Here is a 12083-nt window from a genome sequence, read left to right as displayed (position 1 = left end):
TTTTAGCTATTAAAGCCTGCAATTCTACACAGTCTTTATACAAAGCTTGGTGTTTCCTTAGCCTTTTATCTTTCATGTGGTCATTCCTTGATTTACTGTTTCAAAAGAGGGCATAAATTGACTTTTTTGAGGTATTTGTCTATATCACAGAGTCACAGAATCACACACTTCTCAGTCTAACAGACAATACAGCCAATTAAATTGTTCAAGAAATGACTGGATGTGGCTAGTTGACACGGTGGTGATCAGCCAAAGGTTGGTTGGGCTCAACAGTCTGAGAGGTCTTTTCCAACATAAATGACTGTTAGACTGAGAAGTGATGAAAGAAGCAGTCTGTCTGCTTTTCCCAACTTAAGAAAAGGTACATTTTTAAAACCTGACCCACTGTTTTTTTGGGATTTTTTTATCATGTCTACTGTGTCCATATGGAGCAGGGAGTTTATCAATTTTTTATTTTGATTATATCTGCCTTGGTGCTGATTGCAAGAAGCTGGTGCATCCAGTAGAAACTACAGACTTAAAATGTATCTCGTCTTCGTGCAAAAAGTATCAACATACCTTGTGGTGGTAGAGGTTTAAATTATGTGGGCAACTATTGAATTTCGTTAATAGTGTGGGAGCCATTGGGAAGACTCTGATACATCATTATTGTAGAGGCTAGATAAGGTTGCTTCTAGTAGTAAAACTATATAAGATTGTTACAGATCAGTGGTTCTGTTTAGAAGATGCTATGATCCTTGTTGATTGGTTCCAAGCTCTTCCCAAAGCAGATCAGTCTGGCTTTCATTGATGTATAAGAACATGTACTGTGGTCAAAAGATGAAGCATGACTCTGCCATGGAAAGGTAATTTCAAAGATTGCAGGCTAGATTCCAAGACCATTACATTAAAACATCTGAAGAAATTTCTGCAGTTCTGCAAATAGAATGATCTTCTGATGGGGTCCCATCCATCAAAACCAGTATTTTTGATGATTTATGCACAAGAGTGTAGTTCATTTTACATAAAGGTGAAAGTCTGTCAACTTTGCCAGGCTGAGAGTTGATTTCATCTCACCTTTCTTCAGCTGTCTGTTTATGAGGTGTCCAGGTTAAACTTAAAATTAAATGTCCCTCTCTCTTCCACCAGGAGAATTAAGACAGGTTCAGGAGTGGGTGATTCAACCTCTCCTGTGTGCCAATTTTAAAATATGAAGAATTGCAGCCCTGAGGTTATTTACCTCCTGTTTAGCAGGAGTCTAAAAACCTAACTTAAATGAGGCTGACTAACTTCTAGGTCACTGCAATTAGGTGAAATTTACCTTAAATTACTAAATTAGGAAAAGTATCAAATGTTGATTCTTGAGGTTAAAACACTTAGGTCAGACTTTTTTTTTAAATAGAGTTTTTTTGTTCCCTTAAATATTTTGAGCATGTGTCATTTATCCTTGTTAAAGTATCACCCAATCCATTCAGTATATGTCATATGATGGCACTGTGAGACAAAGATGTCCTCCTACACCAGGGATCAAAGAGAACTTTCTGATGAATATTTTTCTTTTTTGGGTGTCAGTGGTGGGGAGGCTGGGAAAAATCCTCCACTGTTATGTGGGCTTGTGTGAGTGATTAGCTCTTTTTTAAGTGCCTGAACACACAGGTTCACATAGTAATTAAATTCCTGCTGTGGAAATTACTATTTAAAGAAAACAATAAAAGTTGGTTTTGATTAAATGCCCCATCAACAATGAAATGCAATGTTTTATTGGTGAGTGAGAAGCAGCTCATGAAAAGGCACATTAACTTTAATGTTTTTTCTTTGGAACTGTAGAGGAAGGATACAGGTTTTATTTTTCTGTTTAGCAGCTCTAAAAATTCTCATTTACGTCATTTAACACCCACCTCTCCACGCAAAACTCCCTCCAGTAAATAATTTCAGGTCAGAAGTTTCCTTACAGATGACCCAAATCTTCTTCTAACCTAGACACTGAGCAGTGCCATACTGAATTCACATGATCCCATTTGGCTCAAAAATAGCTTGCCCCAGTGTAAATTTTCCTTTGATGCTAGAACTAATGAGCTCCCAAAACTAGTCTGAGTCTTCATTTTTGTTTTTACTTCATTTAATTCTACCTCATACTGCTGATGGAGACTCACAGGTGTATAATTTTTCAACACAGGTTATGAAATACGGAGTTGTGAAATAAAGGAAGCTGCAAGGAGCCTCTGGAGGTTAACTAATCCAACCACTATTCAAAGCAGGACTAGCTTAGCTCATGGCAGAAGAACTTCAAGGGAAACAGAGAACTAATTCCATCCCTCAAGTCTGGGGCTTCTTTATGTAGAAATGATTCATAGCTCCTTTTCCCACATTCAGTAGAAGTGACTGTATGCCAAGACCATAGCCCAGGGATGTACATATGCAAAGTGCATCACATTGGTTATAATTTAATTGCATCTTTCTTGCACAAACAACATGATTGCCTTACCCAAAAACTACTTAAAATGGATTTATTGATCCCAAGGCATTCACTCTTATTAGTTTATGACCTTATTTTTCTTTGTCCTCATATAATTTGCTGTGGGATTTGCTTCAGATGGGTTGAATAATTCTTTGAGATTTGAAAAATCTAGGAAATTCTGATTAGAAAAGAAGTTAAGTGTTTATTTCTCCAAATGATATTCAAATGGGAGGGAGGGGCGGGGGGGAATGTATCCTGTAGTTTGGTTCTATAGAACACCTTGTGAAATTCAAGTGATCTAAATTTTCCTCTGAGCAGGTCTGTTCCTTGGCAACAATTCTGTAGTGAGCTGTACTGTCATATGTCCCTTTCCAGAAAGGCACTGTGATATTTATAAATCTATCTAAGAATGCAGATAACCCACACACTAAAGCATATGTCAGGACATAGCTGTCAGTCCTATCCACCTGCAGTCCTCTGAAGGAGCAGAAATGCACATTGACTCACTGGTGTGGGGCCCTGATTTTAGACCTCTGGGCTCTGGAGAGTCTGTTTTACATTAAGACATTTTACAAGTAAATCTCCCTGTGTATGGCATTTGTTGGGATTTACAGATAGCGCTGCTGTAGAAGCTGCTAGAAAATATTAGAGCAGAAAACACCCCACAGAATTTGGCAGACTGTGTTTGGAATAATCTGGCTCTGTGTCATGGACTAATAGCTAAGACACCATGCAAGAGGTGAATTTTTCCTTTCTGAAGGACACTGCAAGGACAGAAAGGAGAAGGTCCATGCTGAAACACAGAGTATCAATCAGTATATTAGGCCAGAAAGTGAGGAGTGCTTTTGTCTAAGAAATGCTACTGTACAGATACCAATGTACATTGTTGAGGCAGAGACCAAAAGTCCTGATCCAGCAGAATGCTTTCTATTGTATTTAATTGCTTTTCTGGCTTGGGCCATCCATGTGCCTGGAACTCTTTTCATGCAGCTACTGCCTTGTGCCAGCCCTGAGCTCTGCTCAGCTTAGCACAAAGTCTTGAGCAGCTGTCAGTCAGTCACGTTATTGCGGCTTGAAAAGCTCCAGGTTGGCAGAGTGGGGGATCACCTCTGCCTGTGGTTGTTTTCTAGGCTGTGTCACCTACTTCCCAGCCTGCCCTCTCTCCATCATCTGTGTCTGTGCAAGGCAGACAGTTCTGAGAAAATGGATTGTGTGTCCTTCTGGATGCAGTTAACCTGTGAGACAACCTGAGACTTCTCTTTCTAGCATGGCAGTGTGTTTTTCAGAGTGTGAGAGCTGTTTATTAAGGTCCTTCTTTCAGTGTGTGGTGCAAAGAAAGAATGTATGCTGAAATGTTACTGTAATTCATATTTGAGGAGGAACTGAACATCAAACACCTTTTCTCTACAAAAAGAATTTATTTTGGCTCAGGAAATCCCTGAACTAAAAGTTTCTGGTTGCAGAGAGAGAACTTTGGAAATGAGCATGTTTTTTTGTCCTGTGCTTATCAGAAGACAGGTTGCGTAGTTACCTTTAGTGTGAGTTGGAAAGTCTGCTTGCATGTTTTAGTATCAACTACTCTTTACTGGAAGACAAAAAGAAAGGTACCCACAGCCTCTTCTTCTTCCTACTTTTCCCTTCAGTTTATTAAATAATCCCTTTATTAATTAGACCACAGAAAAATGGTTCAAGCTGTAATGTTTCCTGAAAGGAAAAGTAAGCCGGTTTTAAATTATTCCTCAAGCTTCTTATGTACATGGTGCTGTGCAAAAATATTTGCAGTCCTTTTCTTTTCAACTCAGAAATCATTCTTCACAGTCATACCCTTATGCAATTCTCTATGCTATTGCCTATTAGTCTTTTTTTCTGAATAAAGCATGAATTATGCTTTTTAAAATAGATTTGTAAGCCCATACCAAAAATTGCAAATATTTTTGCACAGTACCATGTACATATGAAGCTTGAGGAATAATTTGAAACCTGCTTAATTTTCCTTTCAGAAATCATTACAGTTTGAACGATTTTTCTGTGGTCTAATTAATAAAGAATTGTTTTAAATCTTGTAGTGCAATGTCTCAGTTTTGACTGAAGAGAAATAAGGTTAATGTATTCTATTGCTTATCAATACACAAACATATATTGGTCAAAAAATTCTGGATTTGAGGAGGTTTTCAAAAACATTATTGAGTAGGCAAGTGCTACGTCTCAGACTGTCTTTCCACTTGCATTTAATTTTTGTCTTGAATATTATGTGGAGAAATACAGAAAGAGGAAGGAGAATACATTTTTTGAAAAGGTTTCAAAAGAGAAAAAACTCAAGAGCTTTGACCATAATGAAAATGACTGAATTTTCTTTTTTTTTTTTTTTTTTGAGAGTACTGATGAACAGAAAAAGCTATTAAGAAGCAAATTAGCAATGATGAAATTTACTTCAGGCATGCCACTGCATTCATTTACTGTTATTAAAATATTTTTGCCACTTGCCTATAAGGTTAATTTTAGATGAGTTGTGAATTTTCAGTGTTGCATTTACTCTCATCTCAGTTGGAACAGGCTTTATTTTGATGTAAGAGTGTAGTTTTCAGTATCGTGCCTAAGAAGGCATTCAGGCAATTGCAAGTAATTGAAATTGAAGAGCAGATAAAAAAAGAAACAAAACTAAACAAAGCAAAAACCCCAGTTCTTTTAGATATAAAAGAGGAAAATAATGCTTTGGCAATGAGGAGGTGTAAAGAAGTAACATACATTTTTTTAAGATTTGGGACATCAGAAGAATTTAGTAACAGAATGTTCAGTTCAGAAAAAGAGCAAATATTTTTGTGTTGTTCATCCTTGTTCCTGTCTGTTCTTGACTTTCCTCTTGCGGTCTAGTCTGCACTATCAGCTCTCACTGATACCACTTCTGGCACACTTCCACTGCTCATTTTAGATGGTGACCAGTGCTTCTCATCTTTCTCATCTTTCTTTATGAATCTTCTTCTTTATCTCTACTAAACAAAATCACTATCCTTCTGGTCACTCAGGTATTAGACATTTCTGCTCTTTGTGCCTTATCAGTAAGAAATATTCAAACACTGCTACTTTCTTAATACAAGCTTTGGAAGCTTCTTTTGCTTTGCACATAGCCGCGTCTTTCCTCTCACATTGCATTGGTCAGTGCAGGCTGCTTTTCTTTTACACCTCTGACTCATCAGCTTTTCTCCACTTCACTATTACCACAGCTCTTGCAGAGATCAGATCTGTTAATCTTTTTTTCTTGTTTTTCATTGCACTCAGTTCAAGTTGTCCCTGTTCATCTAAAACATCTCTCACAGGTCTCTCAGTATTTTCCCCACCTGTTCATGTCTGTTTTGCCATTGTGCCTTCCAGGATAATGCTTTAGAAATGTCTTTGGCTTTTGTGGATCTCTTCACTGTTCCTCACCTCTTGGAGGAATGATATTTACTGGTTGTTTTTTTTTCACAGCTGTCTTCTCTTTGTGATAGTTTCCAAAGAGTCACCTTTCCATTTGTGTGCATAATGCATCTGAATTTGGGTCGGCTAAGACTTCCTTATTATCTTTAGCCAAATAATTAAGGACATACAAAGGAACAGTTGGTACAGATGAAAACCATACATTTTATTAAAAACGCTCCATTTGAGCCAGTTAATAGATGTGTAATTTGTAGTACACATATATTTAAAGGAATAAACAGAGTTATGGTAGACAAAAATTGAATCCTAGTGTTGTCACCTCATTTTCACTTTCTGTGCTATTTTTAATATTTAATGGTGACTGTTCTGAGAGAGCGCTGATAAGGGCTACATGTACAATATAGCCTGGGAACTATAACTTTATTTGTGTAACTGTTGTTGGTATTGTTCTAAGTTATGTGGTCTAGGCAGATTTTCTTTACTGCAAAGGTAATGTGAAAGGTTGATGTGCCCCTGTAAGTGCCTTCTTATTAATAATTTGATCACATTGGTTTTTTCCTTTGTAAAAAAGAGCCTGAAGCTGTTAACACAACAGTTTTCAACTCTGTGAGGAAAAGACCAGAACAAAGAATCTGCAAATGAAGTAAAATCTTGAAAAGACACTTTTAAGTAAACATATTTCTCTAAAAAGTACTATAGGACCAATATAATGGTTATTCTTGGTATAATAAGGCACATGAAGGAATACTTTATGGCAAGAGCATCAGTGTTTGCAGGCTCTTTTCTTGTAGAGAGCTACATAATAAAGCAGATGTGGAGCTTTATTATGAACCATTCTTAGTGTAATTTATGTCTAAGTTTTATTGAGAAAGCCTACATCAACTTTCTTCCACCAAATGAAAACTTCAGCTTTTGTCTCTCCCTACACAGTTTAACCTGTATTTGTGAGACAGTATCTACTTTTTTCAATTGTAGCAGCAAGTGTTTTTTAAAAATCTCTTAAGATAGTACAGAAGAACCCTCATGTCTGTCACTGAAGCACTGAGTAATAAAAAAATATGTGGCCATATAAAAGGAAGCAATGAAAAGGAAAGAATGAAAGTAACAAAACAACCAACAATAACTTCAGCTTTCACTGCATATATTGCAAAAGCAAATTTTATTTTCTTAGTATGTTTTTTTACTGTCATATTTTCCATCCTCTCTAGTGTATACTCTTATTCCTGTGTTTTTAGAGGAAAACAAGGCTGATACTTTTCCTTACAGTTTCAATCTGGCCTTTACATGTGATTGAATGTACTGTCGAAGAGGTCACAGCACACAGTTAATTTGTGATTTTTAAATAAACATGCAGAGTAGCAATGGAACAAATGAGTTTCATTAGCTCTGTTCCTAAAATTATGTGCAAAATTACTATGTCACCTCCCATCTCACAAGAACAAGACATTGTAAATAGGTTGTTTATTATTTATTGAAAGCATGCTCATTGTTGTGTGAGCAAAACTTCCTGCTCATAGTCTTTCACTGAGGGCAGGTGCTGACCTCACCTACAGGGAGAACAGCTGTTCACCCAACTCATGACTGCAGGAGCACTTTTTTCCACTGGTAATGGAAAGTGGAGTTTAAATGCATGTTGTAGCAAAAGCAGGAAATCTTATTGCTCCAAAAGATGACCAAAATAACCCAAGTGTTATGAATTTGCACAAATGTTAGCAGGCAAACTAAGCTAGTGGCTGCTTCCCAGCCCTATGGAAGAGAGGATTTGAAGGATTTCTGTGTCTGCCTTCCAAACCATAGTAAAGGTTTGAAAGTTCAATTAGAGTGAACTTCTTAACTTAAAGAATCACTCAAGTGATTCTTATTCACAGATTTAAAAAAGACAAAAGAAGGAGAGAGAAACAAACAAACCAAACAACCTAGTCTGTAATTAACAGTCTTATTGTGACAATTGAGGGTTTTAGGCTTCCTGTGAGAATGTTGTAAGTAGTATCAAATGCAGAACATGTCCTTAGATTATGCAGGAGCTTACTGTATAACAGATATAATTCTGAACACATTGTCTGTGACACTTAAGAGAGGAACAAAATTAGAAGAGTGCTTAGCTGCATGATGGAAGTCTTGGACATGTGGGAAGAACCATAGTCAGTGAAAAAATGTGGGGTCCCACATGTTCCTAGAACTTCATGGACACCAATGTTATCAAATGCTGGCATTTTCTTTACATAAAAAAGGAGTAACAATGATTTTTTTTAAAATTTGTGTTTGAGTCCATGTGTATATTTTTATTAAAAAAATAGGGACTGATGGACAAAAGGACAGTGCAATAACTGTGAATTAAGTAAATAAAAGGACCATATTGAGTACAGTGTTAGGTAAGTCACTCATTCTTACCCCATCAGACCCTCTTAGTAGCTGCTATTTATTTCCTTCACCTAAAGTTTTGCAGCAATCCAGTTGCTATGAGCAAGAGTATCCTCAGAAGATATAAATATCTTCTTTTTAATTTTTAACTGTTATAAAGTTAACAAGAGAAAAAGACTTCCCTATCTGTAAAAATCATTTTCTTGGCAAACACAATTGTTAGCTAAAATGTGTGCAGAATAAATCTCTGATTATTCATTCTGAAGGAAACTTGGATGGTAACTGAGCTATACAGGTCGATGCAATTGCCAGATCTCAGACAGTTACAGGGAATGATTGCTGAAATAGTCGCTTGGTTTTTTTAATTTGTTGGGGATTTATTCCTCCTTATTTTGAGGAGGATACAATTACCTTTAAAATCATTGGTGCCTCAGTCTTCAGCATTCTCACCACTGCAATATCTCTCTGTCTGACAAAGTGATAAAGACCTTAGACCTTGAAGAGTTTGGAAGAAAAATATGGAGGAGATAAACCTTAACTACTCTTCCTGCCAGTTTGAGAAAAACTGGCTGTTACTTCAAAGCCTGTGTTAGAAGTGGTGGCAAAAATAACCTTTGTAATGTATATATTTGTGTAATTAGATGGCTGATGTTGCAGTAGCTCTGGATGATCCCAACCTATTCTGTTCATGATCTCTATTTTGACTGTCACAGTCTCCAGCAAATGTGCACAGAAGAAAATTGTTTTAGTGAAAAGATAATAATCTTTTTGTTCTTCTTTCTTTTAAGTGCATCTGATCTAAGCTAGAAGAATAGAATAGAGTCTGGTTTTTTTTCCACTTCACTCTTTCTTTTTTAGTTTACTCTTTATTTGAAAGGGTTGCTTGTAGCTGAGTGCTAATGACATTGCCCTTGGTGGCCCAGGAGAGGCAGCCTGACGTGTGTCTCATGTGTTTTTCCAGATGAGGATAGGCATTCACTCAGGTTCAGTGCTGGCTGGCGTCGTCGGTGTGAGAATGCCGCGCTATTGCCTCTTTGGGAACAACGTCACCCTGGCGAGCAAGTTCGAGTCAGGGAGTCACCCACGCCGCATCAACGTCAGTCCCACCACGTACCAGTAAGTCCTCTTCACCCTTTCTTTCCTGTTGTTTTTGTTTCAGCCTGTTTCCAGTTCCAGCTCCTGTAACATGCTCTGTCCTCAACACACGGAATTCAACAGAAAGTTGGTAGGGCATTGGGACAGAGGAAGGAGGCATTGTGTGGGGATGTCTGTCTTCTGTTTGCACGTTTGTATCAGAATGTGCAAAGAAGTCAGGCATTGGAGGCAAGAAAGCACAACAGAAAAGCCAGCCATTCCTACTAAAAATAATATGTAACAGAAGAAGTGGGAGATATCTCCCAAAGTGAGGTAGTTTTATGCACTATTACAGCTTTTGACTGGGGATTTGGGTTCCACCCATTAAACACAGTTTTCATGAAAGAAAGCACACTCCCATTGTCTCAGAAGAAAGTCAAATGCCAGTATTTTGCCAGTAAGGCCAAGAGATTACAAAGAGATTTAATGCTTTCTTGAAGACAAAATTTCTTGTTTAGCACTGTAAAAACGCACTTGATAGAAGCATGCTCATAATGTAGGAAAAAATATTGAAAATGGCAAAGCATTATCCCTAGCGTTTTGAAGAAATTATGCAAATGGAGAGAAGGCTTGATTAAATCTGGTTATGAGGAACAGCTCCTAAATAAAAAAGGTGTTCCTTATTGTTCAGATTTGACAGTTTGACTATTAGAATTTCTACTGCTTAGAGTACAGCTGATGCACTCACTTTTTTTGGCAGGATATCTCAATCTTCCAGTGTTCTGTATCTGAAGTAATTTTCTGGAGTAAGGTTTTGAGACTGTATGGTAAATCTCTACATAGTTGCTCAAACAATATCACTTTTCTTTCTTTATTTTTTCCTGTTCAGAATCTCAAATCTTTTCCTCCATAGCTATCTATGTAAATAAAAATTTTAAATGGGATTTCTTCAACCGAGTATTGAAGTGTCTGCTATGCTAAAATGTGAATCAGTTACAAATTAAAGTTAAAAGTAATTAAACTAGTACATAAAGTGACATTCTTCTGAAGAATGTCCATTCACTTGAGACCATATTTTGAGAATGAAGCAAGTGTAAGAAATTGAACAAGAGGTAGAATAACTGAATAGGGTTTGTATCTAAAGTGAACAGAAATTGATTCATACAGCTGTCTGGTAACATGCAAGAGAAGGTCAACCTATTGTTTTCCAAATCTATCTGAATCCAATCTATTATTGTTTGCAGAAGACATTTTCATTTAAATAAAAACCAAGTAAATAAATATATAGGAAATTTCTGTTTGGAGCTTGGTATAATTTGAAAATAAATTGGTTTTGGGACCATCCATACCCAGCATTCTACAGTGTTTGACTCTTGGTCATCCAGTATGGGATAGAAGGAAGCCTCTAAAACCTGGTTTGAACACTCACCATAATTTTGTTTACCATTTGTGCTCCAGTTACAAAAATTACACAGTAGCAGGACCTTCCATGTGTGATTTGTGGTCTGGCAAAAGGTGACCAAGGCCCTGTGACAGGGAGCTGGACTTCTCTTGAGTAGGATCAGTTCTTATAAAATGCTGTTCTCCAGCCTCAGATAGTTTTCCAGATACTCTGAAAGTTCTGTCCATACTTTTTCAGAAAAGAGATCTTACCACTTCACAATTGTGGTTCAGGAGACTGATTTCACTTGGGGCTATGGTGTTGCTTGCTCATGTTTGTGTCCCTGAGAGCAGAAACTGGTCAGCTAAACAACTTTATGGAAATATAACTAGAGAGCAGCTGTGGGACCCATGGTGCACAGAACTCTCTTTATGCTGGGGCCAGAGTCACCTTCCATGTACCAGTGCACAGTGCCAGTTGTGTTGAATTTGGTTATGAGTGATACAGCATCTCCTCTGTGAGACACAAATTTGTGGTCATTGAAAAGCCTGATCTAGCTGAATTTGTTTCTGTTCATTGCAAAAGGGTTGGACTAGAAGGGCTTTAAAGGTCCTCTTCAACCCCATTGATTCTGTGGTTCTGTGACTGTATTTTCTTTTAATCACAGTGCTGATTAAAAGACTGTTCTGGAAGTTAGTTTGAGGGCCTGTGTATGGAGCTTGTTAGAAATCTCTGGGTTTGTGCTGCCCATTTTCTGACTCTTAGTACATTCTGGCACAGAGAAGATGGCTTCTCTTCACCTGTGTCTCATCTCTGCCCGGCTGCCACTGGGCATTTTGTACCATGGCAGGTCAAATGTGAGTCACCTTGGAGAGCGCTCTTACTAAGTCCTAGGCACCAAAACTTGAGTCAGATCTTCTCACCCTGCATATCTCTCAGGTTGCATCAAAACTGGTTTTCTTCCCTTTAATCCTAGAAATCCAGTATGAATAGGACTATTTTTTTCATGATTGCTGCACTTTCACCTTATAAGACCCTCATGTCTGTACTTACCTTGCAGACAGTTACCAGTGTAGACTGTTGCTTCAAAAAGGGAAGATAGAAAAGTAACTAATTTTGTAGTAATGCTGTAACATAAAATTGCAAAACAATACACAACAAAATACGAAATTATTGGCATTTTTAATGTGTGTTATTGTACTCAGTAAATAATCTGCTGTTAACATGCTAAACAAATTCAGTTCTTGATTCAGAGAACTTGCAGTGGAAGTAACAGACTAGACACATGGTTACAGGTGTCTAGTAGAAATGGAAAGAAAATATATGTTTGAATGAAATGCAGGTATCATTCAAAATGAGTGGCTAAAAGTAGTGATGATGAAGCTAGGAAAAATTTTATATTACAGGCTTTGGAAA

General features: G+C 37.3%; 1 protein-coding gene across 1 annotated transcript in view; it reads left to right on the top strand.

Moving 5' to 3' along the window:
• Positions 1–12083, top strand: part of GUCY1A2 (guanylate cyclase 1 soluble subunit alpha 2) — a 135796-nt gene that overhangs the window by 114693 nt on the left and 9020 nt on the right. The window contains exon 7 of the mRNA XM_054272339.1: positions 9174–9328. Within this exon, the coding sequence (XP_054128314.1) occupies positions 9174–9328 (155 nt within the window). The remainder of the gene's footprint in view (positions 1–9173; positions 9329–12083) is intronic.

Source organism: Melozone crissalis, unplaced genomic scaffold (assembly GCF_028551555.1).
Source record: "Melozone crissalis strain CALT ecotype California unplaced genomic scaffold, PUWL_Pcris_2 ptg000013l_1, whole genome shotgun sequence".
NCBI lineage: Eukaryota > Metazoa > Chordata > Aves > Passeriformes > Passerellidae > Melozone > Melozone crissalis.
This window is presented reverse-complemented; position numbering and strand designations above follow the sequence as displayed.